Raw genomic sequence first — 24151 nt, forward strand, 5'->3', positions numbered from 1 at the left:
ATTCCTACCCCCGACCCAAGCTCCTCTGCCGGCCTCTGGCGACAGTTGGGAATTCCCTCCCTGAGACAAGCCTAAGGCTCACAGAGGGTTGCTACAGGAGGCCTCAGACCTGGGACTGGCCTGGGAGGCTCACACAGCCAGGTGTGGTGGCAGTCACCTTTCCCAGGTCCCCGTTTCTCTTAGGTGAGTGCACAAAGCCCTTGGCAGGGCAGGGCAAGACCTGGTGGGACCTGGCCCCCTGCCCTCTGGCAGTTCAAAGCCACTGATTTGGAACCCTGGCTGACTCCCTAGAACTCGTGAGTCCATTGGGAAAGGCTCCTGCACCACCAGGTTCCAAGCTCTGGAGGGATAGGTCAGTCCCCAGGAGTCCTGCCCCTGAGAGCTGCTGGCCACCCTCCCCCATAGCTCTGGTGACTCAGCCCAGCAACCGTACCAGGTCAAAGCTAGCTGCCAGATGGGAAGGAATAGCCAGAGAGCATTCTGGACAGGGAGGAGCCCAGAAAGTGGGAGGGAGAGATTCTCATTTCACTTTCCCTATTGCCTCATGACACACTGGAGAGCTAGAGAGGGTAGGGAGCCCAACTCTTCCTCGACCAGAGTGGACAGAGTCCTGAACTTGCTCTTGTGACTGGGGAAAGGGGCATATCTGAGGTACAGAGTGACCAGTTTGGTTTGGGGCTGGGAATGGGGACAGGGTAGGCAGGGGAAGCAGTGGGAGGCCACCAAAGGGCATGCCCAGGGTGGGGCAAGTTGGTATTGTGCAAGCCAGGAGCTGGGGGGCGGTGCACGGGGATATGTGAGGGGCCACAGAGGCCTGAGGGTCCCTTCTGTGCCCCAGGACAGCATGGCTCCAAAGCGCAAGCCCTCGGTGCAGACTGAGGACCCTGAAAAGAAGAAGCAGCGGGGACCAGAGGAGGAAGACACCTTTCGCTCCACTGCTGAAGCCCTCAGGGCTGCACCCGCAGAGAAACGTGTAATCCGTGTGGACTCCACATGTCCACTCAGGGGCAACCCTGGGACCCAGGTGAGCTGCAGCCCCCAGTCTAGCCCAGAGCCTGCTTCCTCACAGTACACATCCAGCCCTGCTCCCCTCCCTCTTGGGGTCAACTCTGGCCATGTAGCTCAAGGCCCCCAAGTGAGCTCCAGAGCAAGGCCATGTTCTCCTGACCCCAGAGGTCAGGGCCGTATCCCATCACGTCCAAGTAAGTCACGTCTGCCCTTCAGACCCCAGGCAGGCCTCCTCTGACCACACTTAGGGAAGGGCTCTGACATTCTCAGGGGCTCACCCATGTCCCCTCAAACCAGCCTCTCAGGGCAGAGCCAAGTCCCCCTCAGGTTCCCCCATGTAGGGCACGGCTGTTTCCTCCCAGAACCCCCCACACCCCGATGCCAGGTTTAGCCATGTCCTCTCAGACTGCATCCCTGAGAGCAGAGCCATGACCCCCCAAGCCCTCCCCAGTGCAGTCAGACTCCTGTCCCCATCGGAGCCCTCTGGGAGTGCAGCCAGGCACCCCGTCGGATGCCAGCCGGCCTGGACCCCTTCTGGCTCAGGTGTACGAGGACTATGACTGCACTCTGAACCAGACCAACATCGGGAGCAACAACAACAAGTTCTACATCATCCAGCTGCTCAAAGAGGGCGACCACTTTGTCTGCTGGAACCGCTGGGGCCGTGTGGTGAGTGCCCCGAGCCTCACCCACCTGTGCCCACCTCCTCCCCACCTCTTCTGCTCAATACATGCTCCCCAGTGTCCCCAAAAGGCCATAGCTGCTGACTGTCCCCCCTCAGCTGTGTTCATGGGCACTTAGCACAGGGCCTGGCCCGGCACAGAAGCCAACAAACATGTGGTGGGCACTGCAGTGGGCACACCCTGAAGGCTGTCGGTTGCAGGGAGAGATGGGCCAGACAAAAATCAAACAGTTCCAAAAGCTAGAAGATGCAAAGAAAGACTTTGAGAAGAAATTTCAGGAGAAGACCAAGAATAACTGGGCAGAGAGGGACCACTTTGTGGCCCACCCTGGAAAGTACACACTTATCGAAGTGCAGGGAGAGGACGAGGCCCAGGAGGCTGTGGTGAAGGTGAAGTAGCCATGGTGGGCGGCTGGGCCCTGGGCTGAGGGAGGGGACAGGGTGGAGAGACCCAGTGGGTTGGGCTCTGCTACCACCCAGCTGTGCAACCACAGGCACAGACCGCCCCTCTCCAGCCTCTGTCTAATGCCACACCCTGCTCCGAGAGCAAGTGCCCTACCCAGCTGCTCCCGCCCATGTGTGCCCTTTCCCCAGGTGGACGGAGGCCCAGCAAGGACTGTGGCTAAGCGGGTGCGGCCCTGCTCCCTGGACCCAGCCACACAGAAGCTCATCACCAACATCTTCAGCAAGGAGATGTTCAACAATGCCATGGCCCTCATGAACCTGGGTGAGAGGGGAGGGGCCAGGCAGGGTGGCAGGGGCCCCAGGGTGGCAGGGCTACAGCGCTAAGTCTCTCCACTCCCCTGTACCCCCAGATGTGAAGAAGATGCCCCTGGGAAAGTTGAGCAAGCAGCAGATTGCGCGGGGCTTTAAGGCCTTGGAGGCACTGGAGGAGGCCCTGAAAGATCCCGCGGGCAGTGGCCAAAGCCTGGAGGAGCTGTCCTCTCACTTCTATACCGTCATCCCACACAACTTTGGCCGCAACCGACCCCCGCTCATCAACTCCCCTGAGATTCTCCAGGCCAAGAAAGACATGCTGTTGGTGAGGGCCGGCAGGGGGGCAGGCAGGCAGTGGGGGCACTGAACAGCCAGGCTGGGCAAGGGGAATGAGGGACAGATGGCCAAGGCCCAGAGGGATGGACTTCAATGGGCAGGCTGGAGGACAGGGCAGGGGAAGGCCAGGCAGACAGACGGGGTGGGGATGGACAGGTGGCCAAACAGGTGGGGTGGCTGCGGTACCATCATGCGGGAGAGGACAAGGGAGGCCGGAGGTCAAGTGGGCAGATGAGTGGCCAGTGCCCGTCATCCTAGGTGCTGGCAGACATCGAGCTGGCCCAGACCCTGCAGGCAGCCTCTGAAGAGGAGAAGATAGTGGAGGAGGAGCCACACCCTCTGGACCGAGACTACCAGCTTCTCAAGTGCCAGCTGCAGCTGCTGGACTCTGGGGCGCCTGAGTACAAGGTGGGCTGGGCCCCACAGGGAGCCGGGCTAACAGTGGGCACCGTCCCTCTGCCCACCTGCCTTTGGGGTGCCCAGAGAAATCCTCGCCCTCAGCCTTCCCTCCCTGTGACACCAGGGCCTGAGGGGAGCTCTGGGACTAGGGGGACTAGAGGGGGCTTAGTCCCCAAGCCTGCCACCCTTGGTGCCCAGCTTCTGCTCTCCCCCGACAGGTGATTCAAACTTACTTAAAACAGACTGGCAGCAGCCACAGGCGCCCTACTCTTCAACACGTTTGGAAAGTGAACCGAGAAGGGGAGGTGAGGGAGACTCACCCTCCCCCCTCCCCCATCACCACTCTGTCCCTTGGGGAGATACCCTTGGCTTACCTGCCCCTTGGCAAATGACTTAGCAACTCCAGTCAGTTCCTGCCAGGCTGGGAGTGTGTGTGAGTGACCAGAGAGGCCCTAGGCCTTGGTCGTCCCATCTGAGCAGCAGGGAGAGGTGCCTGAGCTATTGGATGGCTATAGTCTCCCATTTCCCACTCCTCCCCTACTCAGGGAGACAGATTCCAGGACCACTCCAAGCTGGGCAATCGGAGGCTGCTGTGGCATGGCACCAACGTGGCCGTGGTGGCCGCCATCCTCACCAGTGGGCTCCGCATCATGCCACATTCTGGTGGCCGCGTTGGCAAGGGCATCTACTTTGCCTCAGAGAACAGCAAATCAGCTGGCTATGGTGAGGTGCACTCCCTGGGCCAAGCCCTGGGTGGGCATGGACGCACTGAGGTGGATTGGGCCTGGTCCCTGCCCACTGGGAACTCACGGTGGATCTGGGAAAGGAATCTTTAAGTGGTTACAGACCAGAGTGCTCAGTGGGGCATCTTGGGGCTTGAGGGGACTCAGAGGAGGCACCTGGTGGTCAGGGACAGCTTCCTGGAGAAGGCGGTACAGACAGGATGAGCGCACCAGCCAGACCTGGGAGGGGTAAAAAAGGAGACTTCAAGGCCCAGGACGGACATGGAGGCCGGGGGCTGTGGCAGGCCAGGACTTCCAACCACTGCCTGATACTGAAGCTCAGAGCAGTGCCTAACAGGTGCAGGGGACCTGGGGGCCCCGGATGATCAAGTGAGCCTTATCCAGACGGCAATGGAGAGCCTGGGCAGACTTGTCCGTAGCAGATCTCAGTGGCTGCAGCTGTGGAGAGGAAGGCGGGGGCTGGAGGCTGCAGGGAGGCTGTGCTGTGAGCCAGGCCAGATGTGATGGCACCCGGCCCAGGGCTGTGGAGGGACGTGTAGGTGGGATGGGCAGTGTGTGGGAAAGGGTCAAAGGTGTCTCCAGCAACTTCTGAGTGTCTGGTCAAGGGTGTCCTCACTGAAGTGACTTCCCCAGATGGGCTCCTCGGCCCAGGCTGACCCCATCATTGGAGGCCGCCACCTAGCCAACCCAGAGAGCTAGGTCCAAGGCTCCATCCAAGGACAGATGGGGCTGAAGTTCTGGGATATCTGAGGATGGCAAAACCAAGGGGTCCACAGGAGGGTAGAGTAGCCTAAGAAAGAGTGTTGGGCTGGGAGGCTCACGACAGCCAGCACAAAGGGGTCCCAAGGTCAAGGCTGAGGATACCAGGAGCAAAGTCAGCAGAGCAGGCCAAGGAGAAAAGCCCCCTCCCCAGGTTTGGTCACTGGGAGGCCACTGCTGACCTTGGTGAGTACAGCAGAGGATGCAGAGGCCTGGCCACAGGGAGCAGGGTGAGGTGGAAGGGAGCAGGTGGGGACGGGGGAGGAGGAAGGAGGGTTACATCTGGAGGAGAGTTAGCCTTTTCTGGGCTGGGGTGCAAAGCCAGAGAGATAGCATTGCCGCAGAGAGGGGCCCTGGGAGTCAGACAGGAGGAGGGCTGAGTGCCAGCCCTGAGCCTCTCCATGCCCTCCAGTTACTGGCATGCTCTGTGGGGCCCACCATGTTGGCTACATGTTCCTGGGCGAGGTGGCACTGGGCAAAGAGCACCACATCACCATGGATGAGCCCAACTTGATACGTCCGCCCCCTGGCTTTGACAGTGTCATCGCCCGAGGCCACACAGAGCCTGGTGAGTTTGGGGAAGCAGGACATGCCTAAGGGTAGAAGTGGGGCTGAGATAGGGGACTGGGACATTTTCAGGGAGGAGGTGAGCTGGGAGAGGACTATGGAGAGGGAGAAGGAGAAGCAGCCTTCCTCACTGTAGGCATTCACTGTGTCATTCAGCAAACATCCACTGATTCAGCAAATCATTCTTGGGCACCCAGGAGGACTTAAATTTTAAGAGAAGTGTTGTTGGTTGACCATTGAAACATGAGTAAGAGTTTCTCAGAGAGAAATGGGGGAGGATCTTCCAGGCAGAAGGCCAAGCCTGTGCAGTGGCTTGGAGGCGCGCAAGGTAGGAATGAGCAGGCATTGCCCGTGGCAGAAGTCGAGAGTGGAGGGACCAGTGACCCCTGGGTCACCTGTGGCCCTTGCTGTGCCCTGCAGATCCGACCCAGGACACCGAGCTGGAGCTGGATGGTCAGCGAGTGATGGTGCCCCAGGGCCGGCCGGTACCCTGCCCAGAGTTCCGGAACTCCACATTCTCCCAGAGCGAGTACCTCATCTACCAGGAGAGCCAGTGTCGCCTGCGCTACCTGCTGCAGGTTCGCCTCTGAGCTGCCCATGCTGCCCCCACCCCGGTCCTGCTAGGGGCTGGACCATGATCTTCCAATCTTTCTGCCCATCTCTGGTACCCGCATATCACCCTTTCTTTTGTTTTTCTGGAGTACAACACATTGTTGTTAACTATAGTCGCCATGTTGTGCAATAGATCTCCTGAATTTATCTTCCTGTCCAGCTGAAATCTCGTATCCTTTGACTCACATCATCCCAATCCCCTGCCCACCAGCCCCTAGGAAGCACCGCCCTACTTTCTACTTCTGAGTTCAGCATTTTTAGTTTCCACATGTAATGTCCTTCTGTGCCTGGCTATTTCACTTAGCATAGTGTCCTCCAGGTTCATCCATGTTTTCACAAGTGACAGGATTTCATTTTTAAGGCCTTTCTTTTTTAAGCCCGAATAGTATTCCATTGTGTAAATATACTACATTTTCTTTATCGAGTCATCCATTGATGGATACCTAGTTTACTTCCACATCTTGGTTTTTGCGAATAGCGCAGCAGTGAACGTAGGTAAGCAGTTATCTCTTTGACATACTGATTTCATATCCTTTGGCTACATGCCTACTAGTGGCATTGCTGGATCCATGTCACCCCTTCTTGCCAGGCCCTCCAGTGTCCCAGACAGTGATCGCCCTTCCCTCTAATCCCTGTTAGCCCAGCCATGGCTGTGGCCCCAGAGTCTTGCCTCCTAGGGTGATGGGCATAGTGGAGGCTTCTTACTGGGACACAGATGCAGCAGCCTGCTCAAGGCTATGTGTTTAGAGGGGCACAGGCCAAGAGTGGGTCAGATCCCACACCCACCTAGGCTGTCCATCCTAGCCCAGACTACATCGAAGAGGTGTGGTCAGACATGCACAGGCAGGTTTGTTAAACATGGTGTTCTCTCTCCCAGCCTCTGCTTGTCTGTGCCACAACCGTGCCAACCTGGGCCTCCTTTCCCTTCATGGTGAGGCAGTGCGGCAGCTCCAGCCTCACTCCAGGGAGCAAGCCCTTGCATGGGTTGTTGTGGATCTCACACACACACACACACACACACACACCTGCCACTCTGGTCCGTCACCACAACAACCTGCCTCCTCTAATAATTGAGTCTTCAAAAGTTCAAAGTCTTCAACTCAGAAGTTTGTCATTTGGGGACCCACCCGGTGATTCTGTCCTTTAGCCCAGACATTGCCAGGCAAATCAAGCATTCCTTGTGTCTTGGCACTAAACATCCCTGTGTGTCTTAATCTGAACACTACAGACAAGGTGGGCGTGTATCAGAGGGGTGCAGCTCTGTATTCACGAAAGGGAGCTGTCCAGGCAGGAATGCCAGGCATCACCCCAAGTAGCCCTATCACGGACGGGGGTGCCATTGCTGGAGAGCCGGTCAGGATCCAGTCTAGGGTCATACATTGCATTTAGTTGTTGTGTCTCTTTAGTCTCGTTTAATCTGAAAACAATCCTCAGCCTTTTTTTTTTTCTTTCATAATTTTGACATTCTTGACACTCTGGAGTAGTGCAGGCCAGTGGTTTTATAGGATGTCCCTCAGTGTGGGTGTCCTACGCCTTGTCATGATTAGATTAAGGTATTGCCTGGGCAGAAACACTACATAAATAATGTGCCCTCAGTGAAGTCTGTCAGGACAGGGGTGTCCCATTCTTGGTGATGAGCATTAACTTTGATCACCTAATTAAGATGGTGTCTGCCATGTTTCTCCACTGTAAAGCCCTTTGTAATTAGTAATCTGTGGAGAAATATTATGAGGTGTGAATGTCCCATTCCTCATCTTTCACCCATTAGCTTTAATATCCATTGATAATAATTTACCTGAAATCAATTACCTAAATCAGTTTTTGCTGAGATGGTCACAAATGGTGGTTATCTTACTCTATTATTTCTTTTAAACTTATTAATTAATATTCTCTTTTCTTTATTATCAGTATAGATTCGTGGATTTTTATTTTATTCAATGTGTTATAATCCATTACTGTCATTTATTTTGATCCTCAAATTTTCCCAGATGTGGCCAGCAGAAAGTCCCTTCTGTGTCCCCGTCATTTTTTGAGCACTTCCTTACTTTCTGGCACCGCAAGATATTCCAGGTTCATCTTGTACAAACCTGGAATCAGCCATTTCTCCAAGGAGCCCTGGTTCCCTGGAGCAGGAAATGATGTTTAGAATCCAAGATCTGGGCAGTAGATGTGTTCCTCGATATCGGGGTGTCGTTGTGTTTGGCAAAGAGAGCTGGGAAATATGTATGTAAATAAATATATATTTTTTTCAGACAGTCTCACTCTGTTGCCCAAGCTAGAGTGCTGTGGCATCAGCCTGGCTCACAGCAACCTCAAACTCCTGGGCTCAAACAATCCTTCTGCCTCAGCCTCCCGAGTATCTGGGACTATAGGCATGTGCCACCATGCCCAGCTAATTTTTTGTTTCTATTTTTAGTTGATCAGCTAATTTTTTCTGTTTTTAGTAGAGACAGGGGTCTCACTCTTGGTCAGGCTGGTCTTGAACTCCTACCTTCAAGGGATCCTCCCACCTCAGCCTCCCAGAGTGGTAGGATTATAGGCATGAGTCAGCACACCAGCCTGTATGTAAATAAATGACCAACACACCTATCTATATTTCTCCAATTCCAATCAAACACCACAGAGTTCTTCCATTCTTCCCCAATTGCATATTTCCTCAATTCTCAAACAGTAAGAACCTGGGTTTTCATCAACATCAATATGGTTATTTATTGCTCCATTTTACACAAAAAGGATTTACAGGATTGCTATACCCAAACCATTGTGACATTGTGAAAAGCAAACTTTCTAAGTAGAGGTTAGAGCTCCAGATTTATTTAATCCTTTTCTTTGTGTGTGTGTGTGTGTGTGTGTGTGTGAGAGAGAGAGAGAGAGAGACAGGGTCTCACTTTGTTGCCTAGGCTAGAGTACAGTGACCATATTATAGCTCACTGCAGACTTGAACTCATGGGCTCAAGTGGTCTTCCTGTCTCAGCGTGCCGAGTAGCTGGGACCACAGGCGTGCACACCATGCCCATATAATTTTTTTTTAATTTTTGTAGAGACAAGGTCTCATTATGTTGTCCAGGCTGGTCTCGAACTCCTGGCCTCAAGCAATCCAGCCTTGGCCTCACATAATGCTGGGATTATAGGCATGAGCTACCCTGCCCAGACCAGATTCATTTCATCTTATTCAAGATTATCCTTTTCTCTTTAGACTGAAGGTCAACAGTCAAAATAATAGTTTGAATGCAGGCTCAAATGTTACTTGGATCAGTTCTTTATTTCTCTTCAGTGTGGTTATGTTATTCATTTGCAATACAGATAGGTTCATTTATTTCTGTTTATATTCACTTTGAGGGGTTTCCCCATCTTTGTTAATTTATTGTTTTCAATATGTAGAACATTAACATAGTTCAAAAAGGTCCAAACTATACCGGTTGTGCTCAGAAGAGTCCTCCTGTCCCCTTCACTTCATTCCTGCCTGCTGGAAAAAGCCAAGTTCATTAGTTTCTGGTTTATCCTTCCTGTGTTTCTTTTGCAAATTTTGCAATACACATGGACACATACACATACTACAAAGTTTTTTAAATTTTTAATTTATTTTAATGGCTTTGGAGGGAGCATGCATTCAGCAACCCACCGCAGTCCCAATCCCTCCCTGTTGCCTTCCCTAGTCCACTTTTCGCACTTGCTGCTCCCACCTGGCCCTCCTGAGCTCTCCCCAGGCCCTGGTAGCTCAGGGGCAGCCCCAGGCTTGCAGGCCTGACTAGGCAAGGACCAAAACCTCAACAATGCAGCTTCACCTCCTAGAGGCAAATGTCCATAATCAAGTTGTAGCCATAACAGGAAGAGGCACCTTTGTGGACAGAGCTCTAGGAAGCAGGTGACCTGGATTCCAAGTCAAACTCAGCCGTGTGATCTGGGACACATTTCTCCCCTCTCTGGACCCCAGTCCTCTCATCTAAATAATGGAGAGTTGGACAGAGGCCCTTTGAATTCCAGCACAAAATGAGTGAAACCAGGAGGTCTGTGTCCTGATCGCCACTATCTAGGTCTGTACAGATGCTGACTGTGCCTGTGATGGGCTCTAGGGGCACAGGCACAAGCGGGACCCAGACAAGATCTCTGCTCTCATGGAGCTTACATGCTAGTAAAACAGGCTCTGAACAAATGCTTGCATAAATACGACATAGAGCATCAGGTAGGGAAAGTGCCAGGAAGGAAAATAAAACAGTAAAGGATCAGCGTGGTGGGAAGGTGGAACGATTTTAGAAAAGATGGTCAATGAAAGCCTCTCTCAAGCAGAGACCTGAATTAAGTAGGAGAGAGCAAGCCAGGGTCTGATCCGAGGGAAGGGTGTTCTGGCAGAAGGAACAGCAAGTGCAAAGATCCTGAAGTAGAAACTGGTTTGACAGATAGGAAGAACAGCAAGCCAATGCCATGGTGGGAAGTGTGGTGGGCACGAAGGAGGAGGGTGAGCTCAGAGAGGTGGGGAGAAGGCAGATAAGGAAGCCAGCTCATGTCACAGAGGAGCTGAGACTCTATTCTGATGATAGGGAGTTCTTGGAAGGATGAAAGCAGGATCATGCCCCATCTGTTTTGTTTTGAAAGGGATCCCCTTCAGCTGCTGTGTGGAGAGTGGGCACATGCCAGCTAATACCCAGTCACAAAATAGAAATTACCCTAGGTATTCCAGACAAGGGGAATTTGAGGCAGGGAAAGAAGTGAACTTCCAAACGAGAGATGATGGGGCAATCCAAAGATGAGCAGCAGCAGGAAGACACTACCACCCTAAGGCTAGAGGGATAATAGTGCTCTGATGCCCAGAGGCTAGGGTCACCCTGCAGGAGCTAGAACCACGGAGGGGGCTGCCTCAAGGGAGCCCCAGGCTGAGCATAAGAGGAGAAATATCCTAACTTCTTCCCTCCTCCCACCCTCCAGTCTAATGCTGGTGACTTCTATTGCTGAACATGCCCAAAGCCAGTTGGCAAAGGAGCCTGGGAAGTACAGTTCCCAGGAGGGCAGAGTAACCCTGGGGAGGAGTGGGGAATGGGTCTGAGCTAACAGGCAAATGACCAGCACAAGGTGCAGGAGCAGAGAAAGCTGAAATGGCCCAGGTGAGAGGTGGTGGCAGCTGGGACCCCAGTAGTGGTGTTGGTGGTGAGAAATGGCTGTATTCCAGAGATCTTGATGGACTGGATATGGGCTGAGGGGAAAGGGAGGCAGTCTGAGATGGCGTCTTACTAACATGGAGAAAACCTTGGGAGGAGCAGATTGGACACGGCTCGTGAGTCATGGTTACCTTTGGGACAGAGGAGGTTTGAGGTGCCAATTAGTCAAAGTACTGAGGGAGATGCTGAAGAGGCAGCTGGATCCCCAAGTCTGAGATTCAAGGAAAAGGAAGGAGCTTCAGATACAAATGCAAGCTCTCAGGGTGTAGACGGGGTTTTGCTGTGGGATCGGGTGACTTCACCTGGGGGCACCGCTGGTTGCATGGCTTTCCCTGAGCCAACCACCCTGGGGTGGGGGCAGATGTCACACACTGATTGGCCAGGACTGGGGTTTGTGCCTAATCAGGAAAATGGAGGGTGGGAATCTTGTTTACTCAAATTGCATATCCTGAAAATTGGAGAGGGGTGGTTTCCCATTCTGTGCCAAGTTAATATTAGCTGAGCACCTATTAGATGCCATGTCCTATGATTTTCCTTCACTTTTCCCAGCCTCCTTTCTTTCTGAGAGAATTGGCCCTCCTGGGGACCAGAGTATACCTAAGGCTCTTCCTGCTCCAGCTCTTGCCTCACTGGTACCTCAGTTTCCCTTCAGTTCAAGGGCTAAAAATGGTTACCCCCACTGATGAGGGTGGGGCAGGGAGCAGATGCGGGACATTTCCCACCACTGGGAAAGGTAGAGCAGAGTCTGGCTGGCTCCAAAGCCCACTCTCTAACCATCTCAGTCTGGGCTCCTGGCCAGTGCCTACTCTGCCCCCAACCACCACCACCCCAGGAGCACCCCAGGCTCTTCCACAGCAGAGCCTCCAGCCTCCAGCTGGCAGCTGCTAGGACCCAGGGGGCTGGCACCAGGCCCTGCCCCTCCCTTGCCAGCCCTGTGTGTCTCCAAAGGGCAACATCAGAGTGACAGCCAGTACCATCTCCGACAGGGGCTGAGTTGCTGGAGCTGGGCTGGGGCAAGGGAGAGAGCTGGCAGACTCAGCCTTGTACCCTTCCATGGGGCAGGCCAAGCCCCCAAGATGATGGCAGCCTGGGCGTCGAAGTCACCCCCTGGGCAGCCAATGAGGTGAGGGGCCAGAGGAGCAAGGGACAGGTGATGGGAATCCTGGAGCTGTAGGCTGCACTTTGTTCTTTGCATCCCAGGAGAGGGTGAAGCCTGAGCGCTCCAATGGCCAACACCACAGAGCTGAACGTCTCAGAAGTTGCAGGCTCGGTCGGGTTGATCCTGGCGGCTGTCGTGGAAGTGGGGGCACTGCTGGGCAACGGAGCACTGCTGGTCGTGGTGCTGCGCACGCCAGGACTGCGCGACGCGCTCTACCTGGTGCACCTGTGCGTCGTGGACCTGCTGGCGGCCGCCTCCATCATGCCACTGGGCCTGGTGGCCGCGCCACCGCCCGGGCTGGGCCGTGTACGCCTGGGACCCGCGTCGTGCCGCGCCGCGCGCTTCCTCTCAGCTGCACTGCTGCCCGCCTGCACGCTCGGCGTGGCCGCACTTGGCCTAGCGCGCTACCGCCTCATAGTGCACCCGCTGCGGCCGGGCTCGCGGCCGCCGCCGGTGCTCGTGCTCACCACCGTGTGGGCTGCCGCCGGGCTGCTGGGCGCGCTCTCCTTGCTCGGGCCGCCGCCCGCACCGCCCCCTGCTCCTGCTCGCTGCTCCGTCCTGGCCGGAGGCCTCGGGCCCTTCCGACCGCTCTGGGCACTCCTGGCCTTCGCGCTGCCCGCCCTGCTGCTGCTCGGCGCCTACGGCAGCATCTTCGTTGTGGCGCGCCGCGCCGCCCTTCGCCCCCCGCGGCCAGCGCGCGGGGCCCGGCTACGCTCCGACTCTCTGGATAGCCGCCTGTCCATCCTGCCGCCCCTCCGGCCTCGCTTGCCCGGGGGCAAAGCGGCCCTGGCCCCAGCGCTGGCCGTGGGCCAATTTGCAGCCTGCTGGCTGCCTTATGGCTGCGCGTGCCTGGCGCCCGCAGCGCGGGCCGCAGAGGCGGAGGCAGCTGTCACCTGGGTAGCCTACTCAGCGTTCGCGGCTCACCCCTTCTTGTATGGCCTGCTGCAGCGCCCGGTGCGCTTGGCTCTGCGCCGCATTACCCGCCGCGCGCTGCCTAGGCCCCCGCGGGCTTGTACTCCGCAGGCCTGGCACCCGCGGGCACTCCTGAAGTGCCTCCAGGGACCCCCAGAGGGCCCTGCTTTAGGCCATTCTGACGCACCAGAACAGGCCCCCGAGTTGGCAGGAGAGCGCAGCCTGAGTATGCCAGGGGCCACCTGAGAGCTCCTTTCTGAGCTGGAGAAAGGACGGTGGTATCAGAGGGGGGCCCAACCAGCCCCCAGCACAGGGGCAACAGGTGCCTGCCAGGACTTCTGGCTCTGGAACAGGCGAAAGGGTGCCTGCAGCCTGGTGAGGCCCACGGCTTCTGAGAGCCAGGAATCCTGGGTTCTGGGCCCAACACTGCATGGTCTTGTGCACAGACCTATGCTTCCTTAGGCCTGTTTTCCCATGTGTGCACTGCACCATCTCTAAGGGCCCCTCCAGCATAGATGGTTTGTGAAACTCAGGGATGGTCCCCAGGCCAAGGGAAGAAAGTGGGCAGGGTCACAGAGAAGATAGCCCTAAGGGCTCACAAAGTGATGGACCAAGTAGGGCAGGGTCTGGGTTACAACCACAGCAGGAGGAACCAGTGGAGAGACTCAGAAGGACTTCTCTGACATCTGCACCACGGAGAGGCTGGACAAAGCTATTCAAACTCCTCCCTCTGCTTCAAAAATGCCCAGAAAACAACCGGATCAGTTTGGTGCTAGAAGCAGGAGGCTGGATGACTTGGCCCCAAAGGGCCCTGAAGCCCCAGAACTGGTGTGTGGAAGGGGCTGAGGTCCAACTGAGGTTGGTGGATTCACAGCTGGAGGTCCTCTAGGCCCAGATGCACCCATTTTCTGGAGGTTTTGCTACCCGCAACACCAGTATTTCACAACTTCCTGGTCGCTGAGAATATTTATTCAAAAACAGGGATTGAAAAAACTGTACAGAGTGTCTGCTGCCGAGAACTGGGCCCCTGCCCCCATGCCACTCCCCAGCCACCCGGCAGTGCCCCCTCTTGGGGCGCCCCCTGACAAGCCCAGCCAGTCCATTCCAGTCAAAAGGGTATCAGTGGAAGCAGCAGGAATCTGCAGGTGGTGGGGAGAGAAGCGTGGCCCCAGCCACCCCATCCCTCCTCCCTGACTCCCACAGGGGCGCAGTAGGCCGGGAAGCCCTAAGGGATGGGGAGTGCATGAGTGACACCCCCCTATGGTGCGGTCACTAGGGAGGCCCCTGGCTGCTCCCTGTATCCAAGCACAGAGCTGAGGGGTGGGGCCCCCTGCCCTGGGGCTGCCGCGGCTCTGAGAACCCTGGGCCAGAAACTGCCGCCACTCTGAGAGGAGGAACTCCCATAGACCGAGGCAGGGTAGGGGGTGCATCCATGCTTCTGGGCATTAGCGGCGCTTGGGACCCCAGGCTGGAGTCTCCTCGGGCGGGTAGGGTGCGGAGGCAGCCCCCTGCTGGTGGTCCTGCCTGCCCCTGCCTGTGCCTCAGCCAGCCTCAGTAGGGTGAGAATTTCTGCCGCTCAGCCTTCTTGCTCCCATTGGCTGCTGCCATCTTGGCAGTGTAGGCCGCCAAGCCCGGAGGCGGCCCTGGGGAGGCAGGTGGTAGAGCCAAAAAGGGCACAGGTTTGAGGCCGATGAAGTTGGAGAGGGAGATGGCATAGGGTGTGCCCAGCAGGCCTGGGGGAGCTGTGGGCAGGGCTGTCAGGGGCGGCGAGAAGGGGGCGGGCAGGTCTGCGGGGGCCGAACCAGGCGTCCCCCCAGAGGTAGACTTGGCCGTCTCTAGACTGGAGAGAGGGGAGATGAAGGGGAAAGTAGAAGTGAGAGTGGGGCAATGGGGGCAGATACAGGGCGTGAGGTCAGATGAAAGACAGGAGAGAGGAACTGAAGGGAGAACAATGACGTGGGGTGGATATGTTTGAGGGGAAGGTGAGGAAGTGAAGAAAGGACAAGCAGACACAGTAAGGGGTGAGGGGAGACATGGGCAGGCCAAAGAAACAGCAATGGGGAAAGAGGACGTGAGGGATGGAGGGAGAAGGCGGGGAAACAGGGGTGAGTTAAGTAGAAGACCGTGGGGAAATGGCACAGGGCTGGGGAGGCAGAGGACGGGCCCAGACAGAGAAAGGAGGCCAGCTCTCCCCGCCCACTCCTGCCTTTCTTGGGCACCTGAGCCCCATGACCTGTTCCACCCCCACCACCCACCCCAGGCTCACCAGGCAGTGATGAGGTACTGGGCCAGGGCGATGGAGACCGGAGAACCAGTGATGGTCACGTGCCGCTCGCCAGCGCCCTCTGCTTGGTTCCCAATCTTGATATGTGCCCCTGACATCTGCCGGATCTCGCTGATCTTGCTGCCCTGGCGCCCGATCACGCAGCCAATCAGCTAGGGGGAGGGCGGAATTCAAACCCTGGGCAAGGTCCAGACCCCCAGGCCCCTACCCACCCTCCAGCCACCCCATTCCCTGCTCACGTCATTAGGAACCAAGAACTCCTGTGAGCTGGTCTGTGTGCCGGGATCCAGTCCTGAGCGGGAGAAGAGGGATTGAGTGTGATTCTGGGCCTTTTCCGCATCCTCATTTCCATTCCCCCTGGAAGGGCGGGGGGGCTGCCCTTTTGAGACCTGCCCCTGCCTCCTCCTGCAGGGGCTGCTTACCTGGCACCACGTTGGGAGAGGCAAAGGGGACCGCATGGCCCGAGAGCTGCTGGAGCTTGGTGACCTGTGCCAGAGAAGAGGGGTCGGAGGTCAGAGGAGGTTTGGTTTCAGAAGGGATGCCTTGGGCTGTAGGTCACTCACCTCAGCTGGGGTCACAGCCCCGTACTGACCCTGGACAGAGAAGCCCTACAGGGACAAAATGGGTGAAAAGGGGGTTACTGTGACAGGTTAGGGCAGCCAAAGTCACTCCTTCCCCCATCCCTGGACCCCCAATTCCTTCTTCCATGCCCTCCTCCATCTCCGGGAATGTTTCCCACCGCTCTGCTGTTCCCCTCACCTGGTTGGCAGAGAGAAGGACTGTACCTAGGGAGAGGCTGGGATGATATGGGATAGTGGCTCCTTTGGGTGGGGACTGGAAGACATAAACGGGGAGGCTCTGTCAGGACCCTCTCTGGCCCACTAGCCCCCAGGTGCCCAGGTAGCCTCAAGGCCCTCACAACCCTCAGGTAAATGCATCCCTGCAGCCCCCCACTGTCCCACCTGGTGTCACATGCATAAGGTTGGGGGTGCCTCACAAGGCAGGCCCAGGGCCCATCTCCTGCCCCCCACTCCCTGCCCCAGGGCAGCACCTCCAGGATAACAGCACAGATCTGGCGCACACACAGGATGATGGCATCGGGCACCCCAGACACAGTAACAGCGCGTTCTGTGGAGTTAGGGAGCAGGTCCCCTGCCACTTGTACCTGGGCACCTGTAGTCTGCAAATAGAGAATGGGGGCTACTTCTGGCTGCTCCCAAGGCCCAGAAAAGAGCTACCCAGGTTCAGAGCTTCCCAGGGGGTAGGAAGCCCTAAGTCCAGTTCCCCTCTCACCACGGGAGGGTGTGGCTCCCTCTGGGTCGTATCCCTTTCCCCTCACCTCTCGGATCTCCTTGATCTTGGTGCCAGCCTTCCCAATCAGTGAGCCACACTGGCTGGCAGGGATGACAAGGCGCAGGGTCACTGGAGGCCTGGAGACATTCCCACCATTTGCAGGAGCGGCACAAAGGTCCTGGGGCAGGGAGATGGTGGGTTGGCCGTGCACACTCCTGCTACACCCCGCCCCTCCTCAAGCACCTCCCTGCTGAGGGATGAGTAGGGTACCCCTTCCCCAGTCCCAGCCCAAGGGAACACTGCCCTGGGCTTGACTCCCCCCCTCCCACAGCCACTATCTGGAGTTGGAGTCATGTTCCTCCCAGGGAACCACCCCAGGTTTCCCACCCTGGCCAGCCACGGACCTCATCCAGCTTGAAAGCGATCATGGAGACCGCATGGAAGACGGCTGCTGTAGACCCGGTGATGGTGGTGATACGCTCAGGGCAGGAGCCCTCGGAGATGGTGATCCGGGCACTGCTCTGCAGGTACAGAACGAGGGCCGGGCAGTGGGGCACCTTCCTCGCTCCCTCACCAGGAACCTGTCTGCCTGCCCCACTCACTAGGCCCCAGCCAAGGCTCGAAACCACCACCCTCTGGGGCACGCACTGGTCAGCCCAGATGGAGGGGTTCAGGGAGAAGGTGGGGCAGGGATCTCCCCTCCACATCAGGTGCCCTGGGCTCCTCCCCCACACTCCAGCCTCACCTGCTCCCGGATTCGCTTTACGGTCTCACCCTTCTGCAGAAGACAAAACAGAACCACTCTTAACCAGAGCAGCCGTCACCTGCTTCCCTGGGCTAAGGCCTCAGGTGGAAGGGGACGTACAGAGCAGAACTGGCACCTACCTTCCCAATTATGCTGCCCACCTCCTGCAAACAAGACGACAGTAGTCAGATGGGCACCAGTGCCCCAGGCCTGGCCCCCCACCCAGGCAGGGGGTGCACAGAAAACAGGACACCTGAGATCATACTCATACTGTCCCAGCCTTGCCTCGCCCTCCACGCCCTCTATGCCCCCCAGCCACTCACCTTCCCATGCATCAGCATCCGCAGCGTGAGGGTGATGCTGAGCTCTGGTTCCTCCTCCAGCCCCGCATCTGAGCCACTCATCCTGTCAGGCGGGGCTGGGGCCACAGTGACCTGGGAGTGTGTCCACGCTGTGGCCTGGCCGGCTCTGGCAGAGGCAGTGAAAGAGGGGTTAGAGAGGAGCCCAGTTCATTCTGCCTCTGTCTTTGCGTGGGGACCCCAGAGCCAGGCTAGCCAAACTCCCAGAGAAGGGAGACTGCATGGACCTCGAACGCTAAATGTCCCTCTGGCCAATGTGCCTGTGAGTATCTCACTAGCTGTATAATCCTGGACAGGTCATGTAACCCTTCTGAGACTCGGTTTCCTCATCTGTAAAAGAGGATACCGAGTCCTATCCCCAGAGAGTTATAAGAATTAAAGTGAGATAAGCACTATATGGTGGGTACCTAGGCCATGAGTATCCTTCCCTTCTGTTACATTAAAAGAAAGAATTAACTAGAAAGACCATGAGAGCCCAGAGAGGAGAGCCTCCTCTCTAACCTCTTGGGAGAGGGGACCTCTGTGGATCGGGCCTTGAAGGTGGAGTTAAGGGTAAAAGATTACTCCAAGCAAGACGAGGTCAAGTCCAGGGACCCACTGCCTAGAGCCAGTGCCCACTGGCTAGAGCATGGAGGAGCAGCTGGAGAGGAAGTTAGAGCAGCCATGGCAGGTCTTGTAGGGAGGGTAGCCTCAAAAATGGTAAGGCTTTAGGCCCCCTGCCTTCCCTCAGGCTGGCAAAGACCTGAGGGGGTTATTGGGAGCTCCCCCACCAGAGGCCCCATCTACTAGAGGTCACTAGAGCAGAGGACCCCTGCAGACAGCTCTGGGCAGGATTCATTCAGTACTGGGCTGCGGGGCGGGGGATGGGGTGTCGGGAACCAGCAGTCTGCACAGTGGTTTCCAGTCTCTCTCCTACGTGCTGAGAATGGCCCTGGGAACAGGAGGTAAGAAGTGTCCAGGTTGGCCATATTCCCAGCCTGGAACACTTTCTACTGTACCAGAAACAAGTCACTTGGACGCTGAATCTAATTTCCTCACTCATAAAATGGAGGGAACACCTCTCCCTGGAACTGGGTGATGGGTAAGAAAGGGATTGGGCTGCGGGAATGTCAAGGCCATTAACTGATGGAGGAAGGCGGAGCCTGAGATTAGCTGCTGGGATTAGCTCAGCCGCCAGCCCTCCCCACTCGACCCCTTTTCATGCCCTGACTTAATCCTGAACCTTAATCCTGGTTGGAAATCTCTCTCCCTCAGCGGCTGTCTCCTGCCATGGCTCAGCCTTGATGGGGAGCTCACTGGGGGACCAGAACCCAAGGAGGAAAAGAGGGAGTGGGACCAACTGGTGCCAAGTGTGGGCCAAGACCAAGCCCTAACCCTGCAAATTCCTTCTGCCTGGGAGGCTGTGGGGGCAAAGGATGAGTGTGCTGGGCTTGGAGCACTCGGGAGGCCTCTGGACACCTTCGTCCTCGGCACTTGACCCATCCTGACGTGATGGTCAAGGGCATGGAGCTCTGTCCAATGCTCTCTTCTGAACTCCCCTTGCTAGCCAGAGCTTGAACATGGAGTGGGAAGGGGGCTTCCAGTCTGGCTCTTTCTCAGGAGGCTAAGCAAGCCACTGTATGGCATGACGTCTCCATTCCCTCATCTATCCAATGGGGGTGACAACTCTGGTCCCCTGAGCACCTCCCCCGGCACCTGCTCCTCCTTCCATTTGAGTTCTGCCGTAGGCTCATCCAGAGGTTGGAGATCAGCAGTGGATGCGGGGACTGTGCTCTCTGAGCATCCTGGCTGGCCTCGTGCTGGCTGCCCTTGCTAGACATTCCCCCAGCTGCCTGCACTTCCCCCCATCAAAGCACTTGTGATGACGTGCTTGGTTTCTGTCTCTCTGGACAGCCAAGCCCAAGCCCAGGAACCCCTTAGAGTGGGAGCCAAGACTGCCTTCTCCTTATGTCCTCAGTGCTCAGTTCAGAGCCAGGCCAGAGAAGGTGCTCAGAACATACCGGTTAGCTGAGCAGATGAATTCACTGCACAGAAGAGGAACCTGATGCCTGGAAAGGGTCGGTAACCTGCCCAAGGTCACAGGGAGGTGGGGCATGGCAGGGTCCTGCTAGCTAGTGCAGGGCTGTCCCAGGCCTCATCTGCCTCCCCTTTCAACGTGCTCCTGTCTGGGTCTGTTAGTCCTCTTCCTGGAGGATGGGCTCTTCTGTAGTGAGGACAGGGCTTTAGTAGTCTCTGAGACCCCTGCCAGGTCAGTAGACATGGGTCCTGTTTGGAAAGGACTAGCAATATGTCCAGAGCCTCAATTTTAAGCTGCAAAATTTTCTGAGGCTCAAGGACCCCTTTGGGGTGGTAACCAATGGGACATCTGGTATTGTCTCCATGCTATCTCCATGCTGGCTCCAGAAAAAAATGGGCCAGGAGGGCTGGAACATGGCCAGAACTAGAATTTCTGCCATGAAAACAATGCCTAGGTCTGCAGCAGAGACCCACTGCCCCAAGTCCAATGGGTGACCTTGGCCAGGCCCTCACCTGACTTGGACCTTGGTTTGCTTACCTGTACTATGTATGTCTGGGGGTAAGGGTCAAGGGAGAGTTGCTGGTCTCTCTGTGCCCTTCCTGTTCTGAGAGACCCTCAAGGTCTTTCCTATCTTTAGGAGAGAACAAGGGGTCCTGATCCATGTCTTCCAAATTATTCTCCTAGGGCCCGAAGAACAAGCAGCCGCATTAGGCACTACTGTCTCCCACTGCCCTCACCGGGGCTCTAGGGAGTTATTTGCTGCTCCAGTCTGGTGGGCCCTGGGTCTCTGCCGGGCCACCCACGTGGCAGCCACACATCATGCCACACTGACCTCCAGCTCACCTCCGAGGATGCCCAGCCCCCTCTGGTCAGCAGGGCTCCCTGGCAGAACATACCAAGCTCAGGCCAGGCCCCTGACCTCAGGCTTTCCCTCCTGCTCCCTGGGCCCCCTCCCCAGACCTAGTGCCCACTCCTTCTGTCCCTGGCTTTCTGCCACTCAGGCTGGAGGGGGTGGGGGGGGTGACAGCTGTGTAAGCGATGGCGGCTGCCCCCTTCCTGCCCCTCCCCCCCAGCTGTCTCTCTCCCATGACAGCTGCCCAATCAAAGGGCTGGGGGCTTAGCCAGCTCCCCCCACATGCAGGGATCAAGTGTCCACCCTGGCTTTGTTCTGGAGCAAGAACAATCCAGGCGAGGGGAGGGCTCCTGGGGCCAGGCGACTCAAGTAGACTGGCCCGCCCCTTGGGGGATTCCCTTGGCTCTGCTGGCCAGTGTCTGGACCAGCTAGGGCCCGTGGACCCACCTGGGCTGGGGAGGGGCAGGGGTCCAGTCTACAGCTTCACTCCGTATCTCACATCCCCCAACACCCCCAGCTCCCAACCTAGCAGCCTCCTCCTCCTATTCCCACTCCCACAGCAACCATGCTAGCCACACCCAGTGATGACAGGGAATGGCTCAGAGCATCAAGTGAGGGAGGGTGTGGCAGGGGGGTGGGCATTGGGCCTGGGTGGGGGGGGATGAGCATTGAGGGCTGCTGACTCCCCTGCCCATTCTCTGGAGATGCTCACCCTTCCTGATTCCACAGGCCTACACAAGAACTGCCCAGCATCCTCAGACCCATGTGCCCAGCCTCTTAGCCTTCCAGCCTCCCAGGAAGGCCAATCACACCCAGTTTTGGGGGGAAGGGAAAGAGAAGCCTGCAGGGGCACATCCTGGGGTCCACAAACTCCAGCCTCTAGTTTCTTGATTCACGTCTGTTTCATAGACAAAGTGCCAGGCAGGAGGGCAAGCTCTGACAAGCTGGCAGGTGCCAGAAATGCTACAGCCTCTTTACAGCATCATTAGGCAGGTCCCCAAGAGTCTTCATAGCCAAGGGAAACCAAGGCAGGCCCAGGTCCAGACTGGGATCCAGGTGAAAGACCACAGCCCCCCCTCACCATCTCACCTAATTGAGAAAGGTCTCTAGCTTCTATTCTGCATGCTAAACGCTGTATGCTTACTCTGCTGCTCAACAGCCACCCATGGCTCCCCAGTGCCCAAGGAATAAAGCCTGATATCCATGAACAGGCAATCAAGGCCCTTCAGGATCTGGCCCCTGCCAACTTCTCCTGTCTCATCTCCACCCCATCCTCCACACACACCAGGCTGCAGAACACGCCTAGCACCTCCAGGCCTCTGGGCCTTTGCCCAGGCTGATACCAGCTCAAAATGCCCATCCTCCCCACTCTCTGTCAAAATCCTTCTCAAAGGCCACCTCCTCTGTGGAGCCCTCCCTAACCTTCCAAGTCAGATATAACCACTCAGGCCTCTGTGCTCCCCAGAGATATGACAGCAACTTAAAGGAGTCCCAGTTGGTATTCCTGGGCCTGTCTTCCACTAAACACAGAGCTCCAGAAAGATAGGAAATTTGAGGCAGGACCAGGCTCAGTGTGCAGGGAGAAGAGTTAGGGCTCACAGAGCCTGGGGGCATTTGGGACTGAAGATGGGGCTCAGGGTCCCAGAGGAGTAATGAGGGTAGGGTGAGAAGACTCGGAGCGTGAGGGACCAGCCACACGGGCAGAGCCAGGATCTGCCTGGACCAGATTCCTAATTCCTCCCGCAGCATCCCCAGCCTCTGCTCCCGCTGTTTTTCCAGGTCGAGGGGCTCTCCAGGCATGTCACTGGGGTGTCGGATTTGGGCTGTACTTTGGGATTTCTGGGGGGCCGGAGTGGGTCTCCCCATGGGGAAGGGGGGCTAGAAGAGCTGGGGGTGGGGTAGGTTTCAGAGTCGAGTCAGGCTCAGCCTGTCACAGCTGGAAGGGCCTCACCAATCAAGAGAGGAATCTGAGGCCCAGAGAGGAAGGAGACTGTTTGTAAGGCTACAGGGGAGGCAAGTCGCAAAGCTGGATTCTTCCAAAGGTCTACCTGTGCAGCTTAGATCTCTTTCCCCAAGGGGTCAGCGCCACTGGGCAATGGTGACACAGGCTGGAAGGGGGGCAGTGATGGGAGTAGGGAGGCTGGACAGAGCCTGTCTGGGGACACAGGGTGGGGCAAGCCAGCCTCCCAGTGGCCTGGGCCTGCCAGGGTGTGTGGGCCGCCTGCTCCCAGCCCCCCACCCTGAGCATGCAAGGAGAACAATCCCCTTGTGTTTGGGCAGCCTGAGCTTGCATGCTGATGAAGGCTGGGGGTGGGGGCTGGGATGGGGGCACCTTGGAGGTTGAAGGGGCTCCAGGACCTGGAAGGGCTAGGGGATTTTCAGATGAGGAAAGAATAGGGTCCTAGGTACTGGACCTGAGGCAACGAGGGTGATCCCAGGGAACAGTGAGCGCTGGAGCTCAGCTCCTAGGGAGTCTATGGTGTCTAAGAGCTCTTTGTGGGGGAAGCAGGGCCCCTGGGACACATACCCTGTTGGTCCAGCATGAAGGTGATCATCCTGGGCTTGGTGGGGACCCAGAGCCCCACATTCTGGAAGGAGGAAAGCAACTGGCCCTGCGTACATCACCTTGAAGACCACTCCCTTGGGTGCTGGGGCCGGGTGGGGCACTGGGTGCCACAGGTCTCAAGATGGCGGGCCAGGGATAGTGGAGTAGGAGGCCAGCACCTCCCTCTCCTGGCCAGGCAGGCATGAGGGCTCGGTTGAAGTGAGTAGCAGAGCCCCCCACCCCCACTCCAGCCCCGAGGACTCCTGGCAAGAAGCTAGGTCAGAGCTGAAGGGTTGAAGAGTCACAGAGCAAGAGGGACCACTCTGAGCCCCCTACTGTCATTTCCATACACCCGTGGCCTGGAGGTCTGTGTCTGGCTCCCCCAAGGACCGCAGAGAATGGGAAGGGGTGTGTGCCCAGCAGGAGCTGCAGGGGAATGGCAGATGGGGGCAGAGAGGAGCAGAACCAGAACCAGGGCAGGAGGTCAAGAGAAGAGCAGGCCCAAAACACAAAACAGTGAGTGGGATGGGGCCTCAAATCGGGGATCTAAGGTCCAGGAAGCCCCTCCCTGGTGCTGGGGGCTCCTCTGGCAGACCAGCGCCCCCCACCTGTGCAGGCCTTGGCCGTACAGGACAAGGAACATGTTCCTCGCAGTCTCCCAGTCCCCTAAACCCAGGACCCCAGCCCGTGGATCTGGGCGCGGGCTCTCCACCCCCAGGCGAACCCCCAAACTTCGCGGCCCGCCGTGCCCCGCCCGGCCCGCGCCCTACCTCGCTGGGGCTGTCCTGCGGCGGCGGCGGCGGCGGCACAGCGGCTGGGCCGCTCAGTCCCACATTGTCCCCGGGAGAGGCGGCCGCTCACAACTGCGAGTGACATCAGCTGCGAACAATGAGGGGTTTGACAGGCGCGGAGCCCGGCCGGCCCGGAGCCCGGCTCCGCGCCCCCCCCACCCCCCGGCCCGCCCGGCCCGGCCCCTCCCCGCCCCCTCCCCGGATCCGATTACAGCGC

The 24151-nt window shown here is 57.3% G+C and overlaps 3 protein-coding genes across 5 annotated transcripts; 2 read left to right on the top strand and 1 right to left on the bottom strand.

Annotated features, from left to right (window-relative positions):
- Positions 1–507: 507 nt before the first annotated feature.
- Positions 508–12240, top strand: PARP3 (poly(ADP-ribose) polymerase family member 3). 2 transcript variants are annotated; one of them, XM_069475785.1, is made up of 12 exons: positions 508–651; positions 839–1024; positions 1552–1677; positions 1892–2080; positions 2285–2417; positions 2506–2732; positions 3002–3151; positions 3361–3447; positions 3688–3865; positions 5057–5212; positions 5632–5736; positions 12177–12240. In XM_069475785.1, exons 2-12 carry the CDS (start codon positions 845–847, stop codon positions 12191–12193), a joined length of 1548 nt encoding a protein of 515 aa, XP_069331886.1. In that variant the 5' UTR covers positions 508–651; positions 839–844; the 3' UTR covers positions 12194–12240. The 2 variants fall into 2 exon arrangements, with proteins under 2 accessions (XP_069331886.1, XP_069331885.1); XM_069475784.1 differs by lacking the exon at positions 12177–12240 and having other exon boundaries at positions 5632–7627.
- GPR62 (G protein-coupled receptor 62) lies at positions 11946–14040 on the top strand. The gene has a single exon (XM_069475788.1). It carries the CDS (start codon positions 12202–12204, stop codon positions 13291–13293), a length of 1092 nt encoding a protein of 363 aa, XP_069331889.1. The 5' UTR covers positions 11946–12201; the 3' UTR covers positions 13294–14040.
- Positions 14041–14067: 27 nt separating this feature from the next.
- PCBP4 (poly(rC) binding protein 4) lies at positions 14068–24094 on the bottom strand. Of its 2 annotated transcripts, XM_069475787.1 has the most exons (13): positions 23914–24094; positions 17693–17837; positions 17510–17533; positions 17370–17402; positions 17029–17145; positions 16671–16802; positions 16383–16511; positions 16091–16165; positions 15895–15939; positions 15754–15817; positions 15571–15623; positions 15314–15483; positions 14068–14887 (listed from the first exon to the last, which is right to left on the bottom strand). In XM_069475787.1, the coding sequence occupies exons 2-13, from the start codon at positions 17771–17773 to the stop codon at positions 14599–14601; spliced, it is 1212 nt and encodes a 403-aa protein (XP_069331888.1). In that variant the 5' UTR covers positions 17774–17837; positions 23914–24094; the 3' UTR covers positions 14068–14598. The 2 variants fall into 2 exon arrangements, with proteins under 2 accessions (XP_069331888.1, XP_069331887.1); XM_069475786.1 differs by lacking the exons at positions 17693–17837; positions 23914–24094 and having other exon boundaries at positions 17029–17402; positions 17510–17530.
- Positions 24095–24151: the final 57 nt, after the last annotated feature.

Source organism: Eulemur rufifrons, chromosome 7 (genome assembly GCF_041146395.1).
Source record: "Eulemur rufifrons isolate Redbay chromosome 7, OSU_ERuf_1, whole genome shotgun sequence".
Taxonomy (NCBI): Eukaryota; Metazoa; Chordata; class Mammalia; order Primates; family Lemuridae; genus Eulemur; species Eulemur rufifrons.